At 46.6% G+C, this 22,363-nt stretch overlaps 1 protein-coding gene across 1 annotated transcript in view; it reads right to left on the bottom strand.

Moving 5' to 3' along the window:
- Positions 1-8,349: 8,349 nt before the first annotated feature.
- The window catches only part of LOC144158378 (uncharacterized), a 126,100-nt gene continuing 112,086 nt past the window's right edge, over positions 8,350-22,363 (bottom strand). Inside the window, exon 10 of the mRNA XM_077689239.1 lies at positions 8,350-8,912. Coding sequence (XP_077545365.1) covers positions 8,874-8,912 — 39 coding nt within the window. The 3' untranslated portion in view covers positions 8,350-8,873. The remainder of the gene's footprint in view (positions 8,913-22,363) is intronic.

Here is a 22,363-nt window from a genome sequence, read left to right as displayed (position 1 = left end):
GGTTCCAGAAAAGCGTCTTGACATGGAACGGAAAATTCCTTGATGCAAAAATGACAATAAACACGGAGAACACTCTTAAATAGTTTGTGGTCACTTGCAACCTGCTTGCGGAAAAATTGTTTAGCGAGAAATATGACTTTCTAAGAAAAGTGTGAATATAAAAAATGTTCACAAGGAACTGAACTTCCCCAATTAGGAAGAAAAGGAACGCCATTATTTTAAATTTCGCCTTATCCTGTGCCCTTAAGTACACTCGCCCATACCTCGAAAAAGTTGGCGCGGCTCACTCAAACTCACTCACAATTTTTTTTTCGAATCACTAATCACTCAAACGCAGATTCAATGCTGGGCAGCACATCTGCGCTCACTCAAACTCACACTCACATTGAGCGTAAAACTCAGAACTCACTCGGACTCAAAACTCAAAATGTACTCAGAACTCAAAACGTACTCAAACTCAAAATGTAATCAAAACTCAAAATGTACTCAAACTCAAAATGGACTCAAACTCAAAATGTACTCAAACTCAAAATGGACTCAAAACTCAAAATGGACTCAAAACTCAAAATGTACTCAAACTCAAAGTGAACTCAAAACTCAAAATGTACTCAAAACTCAAAATGGACTCACACTCAAAATGGACTCAAAACTCCAAATGTACTCAAAACTCAAAATGAATTCAGAACTCGAATTACCTCACACAGATTTAGACAGTGAGAGAGTGAGAGTGTGAGAGTGTGAGAGTGAGAGTGAGAGTGAGTGTGAGAGTGTGAGTGTGAGAGGGTGAGTGAGAGTGAGAGTGAGAGTGAGTGAGAGTCAGAGCGAGAGCGAGAGTGTGAGTGAGTGAAAGAGAGAGTGAGAGTGTGAGTGTGAATGAGAGTGAGAGTTAGAATGTGAGTGTGAGTGTGAGTGTGAGTGAGAGTGAGAGTGTGAGTGTGTTACTGAAAGTGAGAGTGCGAGTGAGAGTGAGAGAGTGACAGCGAGAGTGTGAGTGAGAGTGAGAGTGTGAGTGTGAGTGAGAGTGAGTGGAGAGAGTGTGAAAGTGAGAGTGTGAGTGTGAGTGTGAGAGTGAGAGTGAGAGTATGAGTGTGCCTGGGAGTGAGAGTGAGAGTGTGAGTGACAGTGAGAGTAAGAGTAAGAGTGAGAGTGTGAGTGTGAGAGTGTGAGTGAGTGAGAGTGAGAGTGAGAGTGTGAGTGTGAGTGTGAGCGTGAGCGTGAGTGAGAGTGAGAGTGTGAGTTGAGTGTGAGTGTGAGTGTGAGTGAGAGTGAGAGTGAGAGTGTGACTGTGAGTGAGAGTGAGAGTGAGAATATGAGTGTGAGTGAGAGTGAGAGTGTCAGTGTGAGTGTGAGTGAGAGCGAGAGCGAGAGTATGAGTGTGAGTGAAAGAGAGAGTGAGAGTGTGAGTGTGAATGAGAGTGAGAGTGAGAGTTAGAATGTGAGTGTGAGTGTGAGTGTGAGTGAGAGTGAGAGTGTGAGTGTGTTACTGAAAGTGAGAGTGTGAGTGAGAGTGAGAGAGTGAGAGCGAGAGTGTGAGTGAGAGTGTGAGTGTGAGTGAGAGTGAGTGGAGAGAGTGTGAAAGTGAGAGTGTGAGTGTGAGTGTGAGTGAGAGTGAGAGTGAGAGTATGAGTGTGTCTGGGAGTGAGAGTGAGAGTGTGAGTGACAGTGAGAGTAAGAGTAAGAGTGAGAGTGTGAGTGTGAGAGTGTGAGTGAGTGAGAGTGAGAGTGAGAGTGTGAGTGTGAGTGTGAGCGTGAGCGTGAGTGAGAGTGAGAGTGTGAGTTGAGTGTGAGTGTGAGTGTGAGTGAGAGTGAGAGTGAGAGTGTGACTGTGAGTGAGAGTGAGAGTGAGAGTGAGAGTGAGAATATGAGTGTGAGTGAGAGTGAGAGTGTCAGTGTGAGTGTGAGTGAGAGCGAGAATGAGAGTGTGAGTGAGAGGATGAGTGAGAGGGTGAGTGTGAGTGAGAATGAGAGTCAGAGTGTGAGTGTGAGTGAGACTGTGAGTGAGAGTGAGAGTGTGAGTGTGACTGTGAGTGTGGTGAGAGTGAGAGCGAGAGTGAGAGTGTGAGTGTGAGTGAGAGTGTGAGTGTTAGTGAGAGTGTGAGTGAGAGTGAGAGTGAGAGTATGAGTGTGCCTGTGAGTGAGAGTATGAGTGTGCCTGTGAGTCAGAGTGAGAGTGAGGGAGTAAGAGTAAGAGTGAGAGTCTGAGTGTGAGGGAGAGTGAGAGTAAGAGTAAGACTGAGAGTGTCAGTGTGAGTGTGAGTGTGAGAGTGAGTGTGAGTGTGTGACTGAGAGTGTGAGTGGAGTGAGAGTGAGAGTGTGAAAGTGAGTGGAGTGAGAGTGAGAGTGTGAGTGTGAGTGTGAGTGTGTGAGAGTGTGAGTGTGAGTGTGTGAGAGTGTGAGTGTGAGTGTGAGTGGAGTGAGAGTGAGAGTGAGAGTGTGAGTGTGAGTGTGAGTGTGTGAGAGTGTGAGTGTGAGTGTGTGAGAGTGTGAGTGTGAGTGACAGTGAGAGTGAGAGTATGAGTGTGAGTGTGAGTGAGAGTGAGAGTGTGAGTGTGAGTGTGAGTGAGAGTAAGAGTAAGAGTGAGAATGAGAGTGAGAGTGAGAGTGTGAGAGCGTGAGTGAGAGTGAGAGTGAGAGTGTGAGTGAGTGTGAGTGAGAGTGTGAGAGTGAGAGTGTGAGAGTGAGTGTGTGAGTGTGTGAGTGCGAGGGCGAGTGTGTGTGCACGAGTGCGAGTGCGAGTGAGATATGAGTATGAGTGTGAGTGTGAGTGTGAGTGTGAGTGTGAATGAGAGTGAGAGTGAGAGTGAGGGAGAGAGTGAGAGTGAGAGTAACAGTAAGAGTGAGACTAAGAGCGAGAATAAGAGTTAGAGTGAGAGTGAGAGTGAGAGCGAGAGTGAGGGTAAGAGTAAAAGTAAGAGTAAGAGTAAGAGTGAGAGTGAGAGTGAGAGTGAGAGTGTGAGTGTGAGTGTGAGTGAGAGTGAGAGTGTGAGTGTGAGTGTGTGAGAGTGAGAATAAGAGTGAGTGAGAGTGAGAGTGAGAATGAGAGTGATAGTGAGAGTGAGAGTGTGAGTGTGAGTGTGACTGTGAGAGTGTGAGTGTGAGTGAGAGTGAGAGTGAGAGTGAGAGAGTGAGAGAGTGAGAGTAAGAGTAAGAGTAAGAGTAAGAGTAAGTGTGAGAGTAACAGTGAGAGTGAGAATAAGAGTGAGAGTGAGAGTGAGAGTAAGACTAAGAGTAAGAGTAAGAGTGAGAGTGAGAGTAAGAGTGAGAGTGTGAGTGAGAGGGAGAGTGAGAGTGAGAGTGTGAGTGTGAGTGTGTGAGAGTGAGAGGGAGAGTGAGAGTGAGAATGAGAGTGAGAGTGAGAGTGTGTGTGAGTGTGTGAGTGTGAGTGTGAGTAAGAGTGAGAGTGTGAGTGTGAGTGTGAGTGAGAGTGAGAGTGAGAGTGTGAGTTCAGTGTGAGTGTGAGTGTGAGTGAGAGTGAGAGTGAGAGTGTGACCGTGAGTGAGAGTGAGAGTGAGAGTGTGAGTGTAAGTGAGTGTAAGTGAGTGTGAGTGTGAGTGAGAGTGAGAGTGTGAGTGAGAGGGTGAGTGAGAGGGTGAGTGTGAGTATGAGTGTGAGTGAGAGTGAGAGTGTGAGTGAGAGTGAGAGTGAGAGTGAGAGTGAGAGTGAGAGTGTGAGTGTGAGTGTGAGAGTGTGAGCGTGAGTGTGAGTGTGAGTGTAAGAGTGTGAGTGTGAGTGTGTACCTTTTGCTATATACCTTTTGCTATATCCTCATAATTAAAACCAGAAAGCATTTTTATTTGTCCCACGTTATCCCCCTAACGAGACCTTTAATTTGATACCCCACACACCCTAACAGGGTCATATGGAATTCATACCAGTCAAAATAACCATGGCTGTCATGACTGTAACCAGGACGCATTATTTAGGTGTCCGACGTGATTCCCCTAACTGGAACCTTCAATTTGACGCCCCACATGCTTCAGCGGCCTCACCTTGAATTTAACCCAATCTATGACTCATAATGACTATCTCATGATTCGAACTACGAAGCCTTGTTTTGTACCACGTGATTCTCCTCGTCAAGACCGTAAATTTGATACCCACACGCCCTAGCGGGGTTACTTCGAATTTTACCCCAATATAAGACTCGCCATGACAATCTAATGGTAATAACCAGGAGGAATTTTTGTGTTTCTCCCACGTGAGTCCGCTCATCAAGACCATTCATTTTATACCCATCATATCCTAGCGGAATCAATTTCAAATTAAACCAATCAATGACTAACCATGACTATCTCATGATATAGCCCTACCACACTTTTTTCCCACGTGAGTTCCCTTATCGGAACCTTCAGTTTGATGCCCCGGACACCCAGTGGCATCATTGTGAATTTTAACCTAATTTATGACCCATTTTGACTATGTCATGATAATAATCGGGAAGCACGTGATTACCCTCATCGAGACCTTTAATTTGATACGCCACACGCCCTAGCGTCATGAACTTGAATTTTAACCGAATTTATGACTTACCATGACTACGTCATGATATATCCATAACTCATTTTTGTCCCGAACGATTCCCCACATCGAGACCTTGAATTTGATTCTCCACATGCCCTCGCACTGTCATTTTGAATTTTAACCCAATCTATGACTCATTATGACTGCCTGATGACTACAATCAGGAAGCATTTTTTTATTTACCCCGCTTGATTCCGTTAATCCGGACCTTTCATTTGATACCTTAGACGCCTTAGCCTCATCAGTTTCACTTTTCACCCAATCTAATGTGGTCATTATTCTGCCTTAAGGGGCGCTGCCAAGTCAATTCAGCTAATTCATTTGAAACCGCAGAAAGGACAGCCCCGGCCCCCTTTTCCCCCCGGCTCTCACCTCTTCCTTTGTGACCCCTAGTATATCAAGCCGTTAACAGTAGCAGGCGAACAACCAGCAGGCTAGCGCCGCCGTGTGCTTTCCCACAACCCTTTCCCACGCTCTTATTGGATCCGTCAGGAGGAAAAGCTAAGACAACCCTTTTTTATGACCTCACCAGTGAATTATCACTCAAGCGCCCAGCCGCAAAAATTAGGTATACAGCAACTTTTTTTGGCCATGAAACTTCAACAAGAAACTAAAAAAAATCAGACACCCCCTCCCTCCCAGCCGATCATGCATATCGCGATTGGTGCAGTACCCGCAGGTAACCTGAATTCCGAGCCCACAGTGACGCATGAAACTTAACAGCCAACCATAGCTGTCTGCTAGGCTACTCATATGTACTCAAACTCAAAATGGACTCAAAACTCCTATGTACTGAGAACTCAAACAGAACTCAATATGTAATCAAACTCAAAATGTACTCAAACTCAAAATGTACTCAGAAATCAAAATGTACTCAAACTCAAAATGTACTCAGAACTCAAAATGTACTCGAACTCAAAATGCACTCAAACTCAAAATGTACTCAGAACTCAAATTGGTCTCAAACTCAAATTGCACTCAGAACTCAAAATGGACTCAAACTCAAAATGGACTCAAACTCAAAATGTACTCAGAACTCAAAATGGACTCAAACTCCAATTGTACTCAGAACTCAAAATGGACTCAAACTCAAAATGGACTCAAACTCAAATTGTACTCAGAACTCAAAATGGACTCAAACTCAAAATTGACTCAAACTCAAAATGTACTCATAACTCAAAATGGACTCAAACTCAAAATGGACTCAGAATTTAAAATGGACTCAAACTCAAAATGCACTCAGAACTCAAAATGGACTCAGAATTCACTAGGTCTCAGGCGTACTCAAACTCAATCGGACTCATACTCAGATTAGGGATCACTCGGCTCGAACTCACTCAAGCTCAAACTCACTATTCCACACTAGCCTCGCGCTCACTCAAACTCATGCGTGAGTTTGAGTCCAAATGAGTCTGAGTGAGTGGACTCATGAGTGAGTTCGCCGACCTCTGCACTCGCCTGCAAAATGCAAAGCAGAGACACGATGAACGCAATGCGTAAGCTGTTTCACTGCCGACTGGGAGCCCGCACGAAGCTGGCACTTTTATGTAGCCCTGCCAGCGGCCACAAGGTGATGACGCCGGCGGGGGTGGTGTTCGAGATCAGGCGGTCAAATCACTGTAGGTGATAAGCAATGTCCAATGGGCTTGCTTGGTTCGAGTATACCCCATGAAATTATTTTGTGTCCGCTTCTCTTTTATGTCGACATGAATGATATAATTAACCTAAATAAGGAGGCTAAATATATTATATATGCCAGTGGCAGCTTTATTTTCCTCTCTTCCCTTGACGTCTACCAATTTGTGTGCACTGAAAGCCGGGTCTAAATATTCTTAATACAATGGGCATCCAGCAATACTCTGAGAACCAACGAATTGAAGACAAAGGCTGTGCTTTTTAACGCTAAGGGAAAACAAGTTCTAAACTGACCAGTGCTTTATACTGTTGACACCCCGATCGAATATGTAGAAACGTTCGGCTTTTTAGGAGTCATGTTCACCCACACTACGTTGTGGGACTACCATGTTGCTGATGTGTTCAGCATTCTAGGTTGAATGGTATCACATTCCGGAACAAAGAGTTGATGCGGCTTCAAATAAAACTGCTGTTGTACTATCCGTTTTCATTTTCTTCCCAATAACTGTTTTCTTGTGTGAGGCAGCCCTAGAGTGTCAAATATTTCAAAAATACAAACCTTACATAAGCGCTTGCTGCGCACGATTTCCAACTCATCATACGACGCCCGAACAAGGCCAATTGATCTAAAATATAATATTGTACCCCTTCACCAGGTTGGAGGTGCCACGTTTGCATGTTTCTGTAAAAAAGTTATATAAAAACCACAATTGTTTTTTCAGCCTTTGTGCACTGAACCATGATGGGACACCTTATCCAATCTTTTGTGCTGCTCCGATGCAGAAAGATTCAGGAATTCTGGATGTTGCATACGTTCGCAGTAATTTTTTGCAGGGCCTTTTGTCTTCATTTGTACATTGTTTTTTCAATGCTTCCTAGTCGTTTGATTAATAAGCGTTGATGCACTATCGTCCCCGCCATATAGATGTGCCAAACATATGTGCATTTTGTTTTATTGGTAATGCTACGAACATATTATAACGTACCTCCAGTCGTGCTGTTCCTATTGTGATCATTTCGACAAAATGGAGCGGCGAAGGCTGTAAGGTGGTGGCCCAACAGTTGTTTTTCCTTCCTGGCCTCAGTTTTTTCAACGTGTTTGTAGAAAGAATTGACAAAAAGAATTTCAATTTCTATGTGCGTGCCCTCTCCTCCAAGGCAAAGCACGCCTTCCGGCGCCTGTCGCTTTCGTCTCAGTGATATAAAATTTCAACGTGCTAGAGGTGCTTGATCCAGTTTTCCCCATAATTGGTTTTCGACAGGGATCTATTAATGAGGGAACCCCAACTACTCCACAGGAGTTAAATCCTCATAGACGCAGACGTAAACTGTCAACCGGTGATAGCCGGGATCGAGTTATTTACTTACTGGACAAGGTGGCACATGAAGGTACCATGCTGCGCGAGTACTTTGACTAAGGCTTCATGAAAAAGGCAGACAGATCTAAACACGTAAGCGCTGAGTTTCCCGGTTCAGAACCATCGTTTTCAGGCGCTACAGGTGTTTACCGAGTAGCAGCCTGCTTTCAAAAACGGGATTGTGCGGTGTTGTGATTTTTCCAATGCCTGGTGCGTGACCCAAGAATGATATCTTTAGGTCCATACGGCCGGTCTTACCTCAAAAAACCTTAGTGAACAAAATGTAAAAGAAACGTTGACGAAGGACTCTTGTCATACAATATTGTTACATGGTGGAATAACGAGGGACAAACCATGATTGATGAGGCGATGATTCTTGTAATTGGCGTCCGCTATCTTGGCACAAGCACGGCTATGTCACTAGATGTGCTTCATCTTCTTCGAAGGTGGGCAAACATGGCGTAATGTGTAATTGTCCACTTCTTCATCTCTTCCTGGTGACAATGTTTATTATTTCCATGTTCAGCAGCAAGCAATTGTGCCTTCCTGAAGAGCTAGCGTGAAATCAATTAAAATGTGTTCATAAACACCAACACCTGCTCTTTCAAAATCCAAACAACAAAAATCATTTCGGACAAAGGTTGACTTCTTAAAGAAACACCGTAGAATCAGAGCCACCTCAATGATATTCAGTTTTGATAAACGGAGCAGTATTTGGTATAAATAAGCATGCGCGTAAAACAAATGTTTTTGGCGTGAAGTAACTTACCATTAGTCGTGGCACCTGTAGTTGGATATAGAGATTCCGCAGTTTTGCTGTTTTGACATTCACGTAAATGAGACAATAGTTTTTATTGCAAGAGAATAATGTGACAGCTCGCGACTAAATACCCTGCACTTATACAGTATTTTGGCTCGTTGCGGGTTTGCCACAACCAGAAATCAAAAGGTACACTGCACTGTCACCAAAAACATGCCGGACGCCGCATTACATGTAAATGGTCATTGTGAACATTGGACGATGTTTTGGCGGTGTTTCGTCAGATTTGTCATTGCTGTCTAAGTTAAAGAAAAGTTTCTTTAGAAACCGGAAAGACAAAGTTTGAACACTTTTTTCAAACCCATCAAACTTTGTCGATGAAATAATGGTGTCTGCTATTATATGTACAAGCTGCTTGAGGGGCAATTCAGAAGCCAGCTAAAGGAAGACTTTATATACCGTAGGAAGAAACTGCCGCTCTGTTTGCACGTGCTGGACGGATATGAACATAGCAACAAACTTGTCTTAGCAACGAAATATTTCTGTCACGGCAGGCTTTAGACGAGGAAAGTGGGTGTCGATGTATTGCAGCATGTAGGCTATTGTATGATGCATAGATCTTTCTCGTCCCGTTTGACCTGAAAAACACGCGGAAACAAACATGCAGGGTCAGCATGGCGTGGAGTCACGCGAAATTAAAATCAATATACTGTTGTCCTCACGACGCATCCTCATGACGCAGATTCTTTAACTGAAAAAAAATCCCCTAATGCCTCCAAACAAGGCGAGATCACCTATTGTAAATTTACGTGGGTTTTTTTCACGGTTGGAAGCTCTTCTCCAGATGCAGTTGCAAACGTTTTCGCCTAAATATTGTCAGCATCCTTATTATTGTTGCTTTAAATATTCGTTACTAGGACCAGGCAGTACCCCCCATTTGCCTTTCCCACCAAAGATGACATTTAGTGGCGATGTATCTTGCTAAGCGACAACATTTTACACAGCAATTATCATGCTGAAATGTTCCTTGTTTCCTTCAGTACATACTCTAAAGCGCCTTTCTCAGTCCAGTGGTGCTTCCAAACGCGACAAAACTCGCAAGCCGTTTCCCGATAAAGGTTAACAGGGTCGGAATAGAACTTGAGCAACGGGAAGGAAGCCTGCAGCTTTTAACGCATCCAAATTTGTAGACACACTGCGCATATTCTTCCCGAATATTCTCGTACGATTACTCACAATCCCACCAAAAAACATGTCACAAGTGCGACGAAGACGCACCATGACGGTTACAGCAATGTATCGGCAAAGCCAAATAATTACCAGGGGGGTAACGTTTTTTCCCCGCCTCCGTGCCGTGTTAGGATTCCTGCAAATACCATCGCACCAAACGACACTCTCTACGTTCCAGGATTCGATGTCTCTGCCCCACTTGATTTTGTTTGCACATTGCCGCTAATCAGGGATAGAGTTTTTGTACTCTGAAAACGTTCTGGTGTAAAGGTATGAAATGTGAGCTCTCTCTTAGGAGTTGCTGTAGGCACTGTCGGACTAGAACCTGGTTCCGTGAGACTACATAAGGGTTTACCAAGCTCACAAAACCGAGAGCCTTTGTCAGACAGGCCACGTTTAACAGTGTTTTTTTTTCAGTTTAGGGAATGACTGCGTCTGTCAAGATGGCCCACTTTACTCCGCGGGGGGGGGGGGGGGGGGGTGATTGCAGAATGAGTGAAGACACAACCTTGATACCTTAGCAGCGTCATCCTTCGCATGTACAAGGAATATCGTCTGCTCTCGCGACGTAATTGACGTTGTAAGAGCTAACATTGAGTTGCCACAGCAGTGTCCTTGCAGTGACTCCCAGAGAGGGGGAAGGTCGCGAGACTGTTCTAGCAGTTCGCTCCCAAGTTTATGGAAAACCCATGGTATAGCACACTCCTAAAACATGGCATATTAAGGGTACGTCATGGAGTTGTAGCCTGCGCCCAAAGATTGTTTGGCAGAGCTTTACGTCTCTTTACAAGTGGTCGCGGACCCAGGTGTTAAGCAACTGTCATAGAGCGCTCACTAATCAGCGATCATGCTGGCTCAAAAAACACGATAGCATTTACCTTGTCGTAGACTATCACCGAAGCAACAACATTGCATTCATTTGACTACCGCTCTCCTGGAGCTATATCCTTACAGCTTGTCTGTGTCCCGCTGAGTTGCCAACCTTATACTGGTAATAAATTTCTACACATTTGGACACACTCAACCGACGTTCATACAAGACCCTTCACTTGCTACCCCGGTTGCAAAAAATTAGCCGCTTGTCATGCTTTCTTATACTCTGACCAAGTAATGTTTCTTTACAAAGTTCTACGCATTGTTCATGGTGGCTTGCTATGCGTATATTCGAAGCCGCATATGGTGAAGTTGCATTATGACGTGCCTTTGAAACACATGCCCTACATTTAGCAGACGTACATGATCGCGCGAGCTTGGTTGGTCTCAGCGTTATTTTTAAGACAGTACGAGTAGTGACAAGTCATGTTCAACTGGACAAAAATCTCTAGAGACATCTCAACGATGACTCATAGACTGCAACGTTCACTTTCTAGACCTAAGCAGCCCATCTGTTTAAATGTTACATATCAATGGCTAATAAAGGAGCTTCCCATAAAGGCAGGGACTCGGATTGGGTGACCTGTCCAACTGCATTTCAAACAGTATGCTCACCGCCACGAAACAAAAATACACAATCAACAACGAGTTACTGTCGCGAGTGAGATCTTGTAAGAGTTGTTGCGTACATCTTGGTATTGTTTTCTTCGTGTCAAGTCCCGCGTGTTCTATATGGCTAGAGCGTTCGCAGTGCTTTCCCTGGAGTTTTCCAACCGAATGGTTTCAGTTTCCGCAAAATTATTTCACACCCAATAACTTATTCAAGGAAGCCCAGTCACGTGAACTTGTACTTCCAAGGCGGCTGTTAGTTAAACGGACCGTTAACCTGCTCAAGTAATGCGCTCGCGAGTTGAGCACGTATAAGGGTCGGAAATGTTACAACTTTGATTAGCCTCATAAGTGCCATAAAACAAAAGATTATTGATTTTATATTTACTTAAGGGGCTCGCCTCCGGGGGCGCAGCTGCCAGCTGCACCTGTGAGCTGCCTATGGTCTGTGCCTTTCTATACTTTCTGCGGCATAGATTCAACAATTATCTTGCAAACACCGTATCGGGGGTCCGAAGGCCCTAGCTGACGACGGACATCGTTTTCTCGATCACTGGACCACCGCCCAGCTTATACCAGCCGGTTTGTCCAGCGAAGCTGGGCCGCTCTGCTAACACTACTTTGGAACTACGGTGCAACAAGGTGGAGCGGCGACTGCGGCCTGAGCCCAGCCACCTCGCCCTCACTCGGAATCCATTCCGTCTACCAGCACCTCAACCCCGGACACACGGAGGTGCGTAATGGAAAGCATCGAAGTGGGCGGTGAGTCCATTTCACCTGATGAAAAAACCGAGGAAGCCTGGTGGTTTACGAGCTACCACCGACGGGGTGCTCGAGCTCCCGTCCAGCTAGGCATAGCCCCGGCACACTCTTCCAAGCAATAAGGCGCTGGTTCCATGCAAACCAGCCGGCAGTCACGGGCCAAGAAAGCAGCAAGCCGGCCACCGCGCCTTCCGCGTCATTCGCCCTTGCCCAAAGAAGACATCAAAGTCGTGCTGCGCCCACGAGAGGGGCTTAACATCACGAAAGTTAGCCAGGCCTGTTTGCGCGATGGCGTGCTCCGTGCGACCGGTCTCAGCTACGACGAGGTAGTGGAAGATCTCCTATCATCGTGGCCAGCACCCCCCGTATGGAGCGTGCAAGTAAATACATAGCTGCCAAGAAGCTCCACTTGGGAGAAAATGCTTAAAAGATCACCGCTTACGCGGCGCCTACCGTAGACACCGTCAAGGGGATCATACACAACATTCCCCCGCCCGCCCTGGAGCAAGGGGGGCGGCGCTGTGCAGTTCGGACCATGAGGACCGGCGACACTTGCTGGACCGGGCACGCAGGACCGCAGCCGCCGCAGGGGCCCTGGACTGAGGGCTTCTCCCTCTTTCAAGCAGGAACCTCTTTCACTTGAACAAATGTTTAACCACCACCATTAACATCCCTTAGTACGACAGTAGTGACGATATCACAGAAACCTAGCTACAAGAAAATCCAACGATTCTGCAGGCCCGGAAAATGTACCGTACTACTTCTGCCATTATCATCTTTGAAGGTACAACGGTGCCGCATTAAAGAGGGTGCTCAAAGTTAAGTCGACAGGTTTTCTTTTTTTTTAAATTAGGCGCTCACAGTTACGTGAAGATCACCTCTACATTGAGAATATGGGCCCGAGGTGACACTGGATGAGGTTTTAATCAATGATGCCGGTGACTTAATTAGCTAAAATTGAAGGTATATCTTTCTGATAGCTCCAGTAACAAGGCATGTTTGTATTGAAAAGTTAGAGGCAATCTTGTTTCAACGCAGTTTCATTTGGCAGAATTCTCCTACGTATCCGTACTCCGAGATATCGAACTGCGAAGTTTAATCGCCGTTCGCATGATTCCGCACGCAAGACAGTGAAGACCGGCGCAAAGCTCGTGCCTGCTGTGTACGGTGTAGTTTGACAACGGGGTGGAGGCATAGGAGAAAGTGATAACTGGTAACATTTCAGTCTTGGCTGGCGTTATCGCAATCTGCAGTACTCGGAACCGCTATCGTAACACAGAAAAAAAGGGAGTAACGTTGCGCCGGTCTTCACTGTATTGCGTGCGTAATCATGCGAACGGCAATTAAACTTAGTAGTTTTATATTTCGTAGTATGGATGCGCTAGAACATTTCTGCCAAATGAAGCTGCATCAAAACATTATTGTGACCAACTTTTCAATACCAGCATGCCTGCTTATTACAGCCACTGAAAAGTAATTATTCAATTTTATTTAAATAAACCACCGATATCGATAATTACCCCATAATTCTGTGCTACCAAGAGCGCAAAACCTCACTGTAGAGGCGGTCCTTACGTAAATATAAGATACTAATTTATAAAACCTGTCGACTTAACTCTGATCCCCCTGTATATAAATGCTACCGTGGGGCTGAATATCACTGCTTCATCCACAAGAAGCGACAAGAGGTGTGCGATGGGTTCAGCTGGCTCAGCTATCGCGCGGACGTTTGCCCAGCACCAGACAAAAAGATCTGCAAGATGTGCGGCACCCAATGACCGCTCGAGAAACATCAATGCGAACCCAAGTGCACTCTCTGCGGACTAGATCATCAAACCGGCGACAAGAAGTGCCTACTGTGATTCCAGACGCCGTACGTTCACAAGAAGCGCAAGTGTGAAAAACAACAGCAACAAAATAACAACCGTCGACGACGAGAAAACGGCGAGCACGACGCAACCTCGACGTCGACCACACTCCATAAAGACGGGCCGAGCGAAGCGATAACCGGACAGCGTGGGATATCAGGGTCCTTTACACGGCTTCGGCAGCATGAACGACCTAGTAGAGGAGACGTGAGTCGCGGGCCAGGCATCAGGGACAACTCCGCAAGCAGTGAACACCTGCAACACCTGAGCTCTAGTATCCCTGGACGCCAGAATCAGAGACACAAGTCGAGATCTCTGTCTCGAAAAGGAAGACAGCCGAGCGGAGGCAACCAGGCAAACCAGGTGACCTGGGCAAACATGGTCTCTCATTGCAAAACGTTCCAAAAAAGCAGCGCCCTAACGAAAGGCATTCATGGTTCTCAACATTCAGATCAACAGTCCGAGATTACTAAAATTAAGCCTATGTTAGGGCTCGTCTTCTCGAAAAATACAGCACTCAAAGCTGAACCAGCTCTACTAAAGGGAATCAGTGCGGACTCAACGACATCCTCTTTCCCACGCAACCTAGGACAGCCTGCTAATAATTCAGGACAACCAAACCAGGTCGTTACGCCAGCTGAGCAGTCTCCTGTAATTATTTCAGAACACACCCCTACAGACGGGATGGACGACTCACCGCCCGGCTCTCCACCGCCGCAACGTAAGGCCAGAGAATCGACCCCCAGTATTTCTAGCCAGCCTGCACCCTCAGGCCCTAAAACATACGTCGATGAGGACATGCTCGGTCAATTCGGAGATTACCTCAGTAAGGCCGTAACCAACACGCTCAGCGCGAAATTCAAGGCCACACTGGCGGAACTGGCCGAAAATATCGGCTCCCAAATTTCCCTCATTCAAGCTAGACGAACAGCCTTAGAAAGTGCCACCCCGTGGATGGGCAGGGATGGAAGAACTGGCCCCATAAAATCAACTAAACCCTACTTCCGCCCACCCTCATCGAAAGCTAAAAAAAAAAACTAATGACCATGTCTAATTTTTTGTCTTTCGCGAATTCTAAAGAAATCCCGAACGCCCAGTAGGCTTCTCGTCTGGCAATGGAACAGTCGAAGATTTAGGAGGAAACGCACTCACCTTGAACAATTTCTTAGGACCAACAATTCGAACGAAATGCCTGACGTCGTTTGCCTCCAAGAGACCGGCGCTTCTGCAAAGCTTAGCAATTACAAATCTCTCACAGACCTTGAAGAAGACGCCGCTGGTGTTAACTCCAAGCAAAAACCCATAGTAGCCACTCTCGTGAGGTGAAGCATTCCGGCCATTCGTCGCGATGCCGGGGTGAGCACATCGCCTGGAGCTCACGTTCTTGTTGAAATAATCCCAGACAGCCGACACAGAACACAGAGCATATTGATACTGAACATATACAGCTCTCGTCGAAACGCCCACAAATTCGGTAAACGTTTTCGTAAAACCCCCGAACTGGCCAGGGGAAACACCCTAATAGTCGTCGGAGACTTCAACGCTCACCACACCGAGTGGGGCTATAAACGGGACATGATTAAGGGGCGAAACCTCTGGGTCGATGCGCATAGAGAGGCCTTACCTTGATCACTGACCCGACGCAGTCCACCCGCATGGGAAACAGCGTGAGTGGCGATACTGCTCCCGACCTTGCCTTCACGAAAAAAAACGCGCAAAGAAGCCACTTGGCTCAACAGGAAAGAACACCTCGGCAGTGATCACTACATGGGGTCGAATTCAGGGTCACTAAATACCCATACGGTAAAAAACTTCACTTAAACGAATTGGACGCCTTCCGCAAAATACGGGACGTCCAACATACCTCATCTGCTGTTGAAAGAAACCCTCCCATCGAAGAGAGATGTGACATTCGGGAATGGACAGAACAACTCTGCAGGGATGCTAAGCAGGGGACTATAGAAATACCAGCAGATGGAGGCCTTTATCAAGCCGGTGCAAAGCTCCTTCACAAGCACACTTGGCACCAGAGACTTCGGAATCCAAAGCTACATCGCAACCTCAGGTGGCGCATCGTTGCTCTCAATCACGACTGTCGAAATTCTGCCGAAATTCAGAGAATTATATACCAATGTGTAGCATTCTTATGCCACTTGTCTTGAGTGTCAGGTTTTTTCCAGCCAAATTTTTGTGGTTTTTTCTAAATCCTGTCCGACCAATTATGTCCATTTGCGCTAATATAATGATAAGAACAGGAACATTCTCGAAATCAGCATTATTATAGAAATGCACGGCGTTACAGAGTTAGCCATTTAACGTTATTTTTGCACATTTCTCTTATTTTTTTTACTTTCAGTAGTTCTTTCAACCAAATATTTAATTTACGCTAATATAACGATTATATGGAACTTTCGCAAAATCCATGTTGTGGAAATTGCAGGTCCTTATACGATTGGCCATTTTCCGTAGGTTTCTCATATTTATCTTATTTTTTAATTTTTGAAAATTTCGTACGAACCATTATCTCCCTTTACGTTTTCATAAGGATTACATTTGAAACTTTCGCCAGATCTGCATTATTGTGGAAATGCAGGGCTATACATGGTTTCCCATTTTTCGTAATTATTTATATTTTTTTCTTATTTGATAGTTTACCAAAATTTCGTTCGAACAATTATCTCCATTAACGCTATTATCACGATTACAGGTGGAACTTTCATAAAACATACATCATTGTGGAAACGCCACGTGATATAGGTTTTGCCATTTTTCGTAATTTTTAACATTTTTCGGACTTCTTAGTGTTCAAAATTTAATCCGACCTATTATATCTATTTACGTGATAATAGCGACTACAGTTGGAACTCGCGAAATCCACCTTATTGTGGAAATGCAGTGCGTTACACGGTTCTGCTTTTTTTCGTAGGTAATTATTTTATATTTTTTCTATTTTTTAGTTTTCTAAACTTTCATTCGACCGATTATCTCCAATTACGATATTATAACGACTACACGTGGAACTTTTGTGAAATCTGCATTATTTCGGAAATACCCTGCGTTATACATTTTGTGATTTTCTGTAATTTATTTTTTTTTATTTCTGGCTTTTCGAAATTTCGTCCGACCCATTATCTCCATTTACGTTATTATTTCCACGACTCGTAATGAGTTCGAACTTTACCGCGATGCCTTGGGCAGGCATTAACCAACCGCTCCTCTTTCTCCACATAACCAACTGGCGGCTAGCACCTGACAACTTGTGACGATTAAGACGACGAAGAAGGGAGCCGGAGAAGAAGAGAAGGTTTAAGAGCACGAGAGTTCGGCCAAGGCTAGACTTTCGCAGCTCACTTGAATGGCACGAGTTCGCCTGTTTAAATAAACAATTCTACTACTAGTTTTGTTTCATACGTTCAAAAGTGGTTGAGGTGCTGGGTATATGAGAACCGGTTGATCAAGTGCTTAGAGTAAGCGCCAGGGCACCCAGATCACACCTGTTTACGAGAGGACCAGCCGCCGCATACTTGGTCTCCGGGTGGAGTACGGGACACTGCCAGATCGCACAGGCAGGATGACGGAACGGGACAACAGCGCACCGGTCCCACCGGCGACTTCCACGATCGGTGGGTACCTTGTTCAGCAGCAACTGGTGCCGAAGCTCTTTTATGGCAAAGCTTTCGAAGATGCAGGTGACTGGGTCGACCAGTTTGATCGCGTCGCCAGGTTCAAAGAATGAGATGAGCACGGTAAGCGTCACAATGCCTACCATGCTCTAGAAGAAGATGCGTGAACCTTGTTTAAGAAATTAACTGCAACACGGATTATTTAACTGCAACCTTTCTTTAGGAGCCACAAAGCTTCAATGACTTCCTGGGAGGCTTTTCGCCAGCGGCAACTCGCTACCTATTTGAACATGGACCCCAAAAAAAAGGCTGAAATAGTGGTACAGCCGACGAACCAACGTTCGAATGCAGTGTTGCCATGTACGTCGAAGACATGGTCGCTTATTTGGGCGCTCTGATCCATCCATGCCAGAGGACAAGAAGTTGCGACATTTGATGCGCGGCGTCAAGCAAGAGATCTTTGCCGGACTGATGAGGAGTCCTCCAGGAACCGTCCCCGGATTTGTTGAAGAGGTAACCGTGATAGACAGGGCGCTGGCACGGCAGAACAGCCACCCGGAAGCTGCCATCTCTGGTACGAACGTTCTGACGGCGTGGAAGGCAACGTCGACAGCTTTTGCAAACTTTTCAGGAGGATTGTCCGGGAGGAGCTGCAGGCAATGCTTCATGGTGATGAGCTGTCTGTTGTCTGTTGCTGTTATTACTGTGTCTGGTGCCGAGCTGATTAGGAATGAAATAAGGCGGGCCGTGCGGGTTCCCGAGCCAGCTGACGAGTGTGCACTGTCAGAGCTGCCCAGATGTATGTATGCAAAGACCCTGTGTCCGTCCCGCTACTGTCCTTCGCCTACTGTCGCCACTTTTGAACCGCAACCAACCGCCGTAAACTTCATGCAGCGTCCCACCGTGCCACGTCCCGCCGTGCTGTTCTCAAAGGACAGAAACTCCCGGAAAAGTGATCTCCGGTGCACCCCCGACCTCACACCCCTTGCTTTCACTGCGGGGAGGCTGGTCATGTGTATCGAGTGTGCCCATACCACCAGACCGATATGCGTGGATTTGCACTCAGAGCGCCGTGTCTACGAAGCGAAGTACGGCCGCCTGAGATTGCAAGATACCTTGCAGAATGTCACGACATGTTCCCGCACCGACGCACTGGGTCCCGTTCACCGTCGCCAAGCCGACGCCACTCCGTGACTCCTCGCTTCGCGCCCAACCCCACCAATGGCCTATCGGGCACCCCTGAAAGCCGGGGAAACTGAAGTCAGCGACTCCTGGAGGTGAGGCCGCTGATGAGGAATCGCTCGAAGATCCTCCATTGCGACGACGACGACGGGAACGACCGGATACCAATGACGAGGCGGACAGTGACAACGAAATCTGCACCACCCAACTGGATTTCTGCGACGTACTTGTACGAATCGACGACTGTACGACGCCTGCAGTGGCCGGCACGGGTGCAGAATATTTTGTTATTAGCAAGGCGTTAGCGATTTCACTTAAGAAAGTTATCATCACCTCGAGAGGCCTACAACTTCGCACAGCTGGGGGTTATCTAATTACACCTGCCGGTAGGTGCATTGTGTGGGTCGAGATCCGCGGCCTTACATACATCGGCACCTTCGTAGTACTTCCAGAGTGTTTGAGGGATTTGATACTTGGCATGGACTTTCTGAATTATTGAAGTCCACAATCACCTTCCCCACAAAGAATTCTGTAGCCGGAAGCATTACCGACCGACATGACACGGCCCTTCGCATTGTCGACCACAACGTGACGCTTCCCGCAGTTGCGCGTTGTAGCGACCGCAGTCTGCTGGTAGCGGGGCCGGACGCCGTCGCTCTCTCGAGCCAAGACTAGGGGAGAGCTTCGGGCAAACTCAACGAGTTTATTTATATTTTTACAGTGAGTTGTCAAGTTGAAGACAGATCTCTTGGCGAGCGCAGCACGCCCTTTTTGTTGACCGCCGATCCCTAGTTCCCTAGATTGGGAATCACCATACAAAACAATGCGGACCAATGGTGTAAGTTCCTCGCTGTGAAGCACCGCCCTTTGGAAGGGACACGCGTTTCATGTATGTCGATAGATGCACAACACACACACACACACACCCTTGCCAGTCGTTAGGTGCCTGTAGGAGAGGGGAAGAACGGAAGCCGCGCGGGCGCCCCGTGTACCGTTGGTGTCAGCCGCGCGCTGCGTTCCCACGGTGGGGTCCTCGCAAGCACTTCCCAGGAAGCATAACCGCACGGATCATCAAGGCTCGTGGAATCACTCCGGGGAGATTTAATGGCTTGGCCATTGCCACTGCATTACTCGCTGTGCCCCTGCCGCCACTGGGGTCCTATTGTCCAGTCGTTGCTGTCTGGGCTTTCACGCGCACACGCATGGAGTTGCATAGGCCGGGGGAAGCGCAGCAGCTCCTTAATCCCTCAAAAGCCGCTGTCAATCAGTGGCCGCCGTCGCATCTTGTCAGCCATTTTCGTTTCCGCCGTCAAGCCGTGGCGAGCCGACTCCTGGGGCGATCGACCGGCGGGGCAAATGACCCGCTAGAGCAAGGCGTCGCCTAGTCGCAACACCGCCCGCACAAGCCTACTTGTCGGCGGTAGAAGTGTCGCATTCCTGGACTGCGAAGATACAGCTGAAGGGAATATCCGATTGCTACTGGACAAGGGTATCTGTATCGCAAGAGGGTCTGTACAGCTGCAAAATGGGTGCACACCAGTCTGGCTTACCAACTTCACCAATGAGCGTCGCCATCTATCGAAAGGTACCACCGTTGCATTCATCGAGGAAATCGCCGAAGTGATGCATTTAACCGCATTGGGGACCACTTCGTATGAGTCTCCGACAGCTGAGAGCCACATTCCCGTGGAAATCGACCACAAACTCTCCACCACTGAGAAGGATGCTTTAATACGCCTTGTACGCGAATTCTACGATTGCTTTGCCACGACATGTACAGTGCGCCGTACGCCGTCTGCGAAACACCGAATAAGAACGAATGAGGCCGCTAGGCCTGTGCGGCAGTACCCATACAAGGTGTCCTCAAAGAGCGGGAGGCAATCAAGAAGCAAGGGGAAGAGATGCTGGCAGATGACGTGATCCAGCCGTCGCAAAGTAAATGGGCGTCACCAGTCGTGCTAGTAAGGCAAAAAGACAACACCATCCATTTCTGCGTTGATTACCGCAGATTGAAAAGTGTCACAACGTGAGACGTCTCTCCCCTCCCCAGGATTGGTGACACATTAGACCCTGCACGATGCTACATTATTTTCTTCACTGGACCTGAAATCTGGCTATTGGAATATCGCAGTTGACGAGCGAAATCGCGAGAAGACGGCGGTCTTGATACCCGCCAGCCTGTAAGAATTCAAGGTCCTTCCTTTCGGCCTATTCTCATCGCCAGCTACGTCCCAACGTACGATGGACACTGTTCTGGTAAGACTTAAATGGCAGACGGGCCTGGTGTATTTAGATGACGTGGTTGTGGTCTCTCGCCCGTTCGCAGAACCAGGGTGTCGAACCGGAACCGGAACCGAACCGAAAACCGGAACCAAACCTGAATTTTTGCCCGGAACCGGAACTGAACCGGAACCGTATTTTTTCCGCCATTTTGGAACTGAACCCGAACCGGAACGAATTGCAGGAACCGTTCCGCACCGGTTCCGGTGCCTCAAAACTGTGATTTTTAGTTTTCCATTCCGGTACCCTACCTTGAATCCGAAGACATTTTTACCATTCGCCAGACTGCACCACGAAATATTTTGCATAGTCTGCAGTTCCCAAGGCCCATAAGGTCCTCATCCTATTATTACCCTAAATTTAATGTAAAGTCGGTATACACTATTAGTTTGCTTTAGGTATTGCCCGTCTCCCAAAATAATCTTTTTGCATTTACAATAACTTAAGTTGGAGTGCATATTCAGTGGCAACATATCATGAGGTATTCTTTATTGTTTCTATCGGCAGTGTGTCTAAAATCGTGTGAAGTTTTTGTATTATTAATTCGAATGCATCCGTGTCCGCTTGTGAAGGCCTTCAGGGACACCATCAACAATAAATTCGTATGTTCCACTTATTTTAGTTAGAGTGGGTACTTATATAAAACAGAACAACAGCACTGAGACACAGTTCTCTACGTCACCATCACTTTTTCTTGTACAGTGCCATTGTGTCCTTTGGTTACTGCCCTAGGAGAACATGAGAATTGGAAAAAAAATTGGGGCCTTCTCATTTTCACTTTTAAATTAAATGCGATAGCATTTCGATGCATGGATTGAAGTCTATTAACGCCGATTAGCGGGTAGACTAGGGTGGTTTAGTGCTATGACTGAATGAACTAATGTGAATTAGTAGGACTGCGGTGTTGATTATTATGGATTAGAGGAATAAGCGTGTCAGTTAAGGCGGATTAGAGGGTAGGACCAAACATGATAGATTTGGGGTCCTTGGTATTTGTAAATTTTGCAGCGTTCTCTTTCTCGACAAATCAGGAAATTTATTTACGCACAAAATAGCCGGAAAGTTATGTGTCGACCACCTGAGTGCTATAAAATAACTTTTTATGCACGTATTACGCTCTTATGTTATTTCTCGCGTAAGATTTACATCTCGCACTGAAGTTAAAAACTAATCGCCAAATGCATGTCATATATTCACCGAAAGGTTCTCAAAATACGTATATATATGAGGTAAGACTACGAAGCAACTAAACTGAAGAAAAAAAAGGAACGATGAACTGGTTTGATGCGAAAGACACCCGATAGCATTCTCCGATACCTTCTCTTTCTTCGTGCTGCCGTTCTGCAGCCTTGCACAGGTGTAGCATCTCAACCCCCGAACACATCCCCTTCCAAGCTGAGGAAGAGGCGATAGCACGTGCGCTTAGCCAAAGGGCCGCCAAACGTCTCATAACAGACTTTTATCAGGCGTGGCACAACTTTGCCAACAGTCTATTGCATGTTACAACACTTCGAATGAACAAGCAGAGACGACCAACGAGACCAGCCAGGATTATATGGGCACCAGCTCATACTGGCATCGCCGGCAGACAAGATAACCAACCTCGTGGCTGCACATTTGACCCGCGTAGCCAGCGCTGATGAAGCCGAGCCCGAGCGCATG

The sequence above is a fragment of the Haemaphysalis longicornis genome, unplaced genomic scaffold (genome assembly GCF_048455015.1).
Source record: "Haemaphysalis longicornis isolate Haplotype H1 unplaced genomic scaffold, Haemaphysalis longicornis Haplotype H1 scaffold_10, whole genome shotgun sequence".
Taxonomy (NCBI): domain Eukaryota; kingdom Metazoa; phylum Arthropoda; class Arachnida; order Ixodida; family Ixodidae; genus Haemaphysalis; species Haemaphysalis longicornis.
Note: the sequence above shows the minus strand (reverse complement) of the source record. Positions and strands in the feature narration are given on the sequence as shown.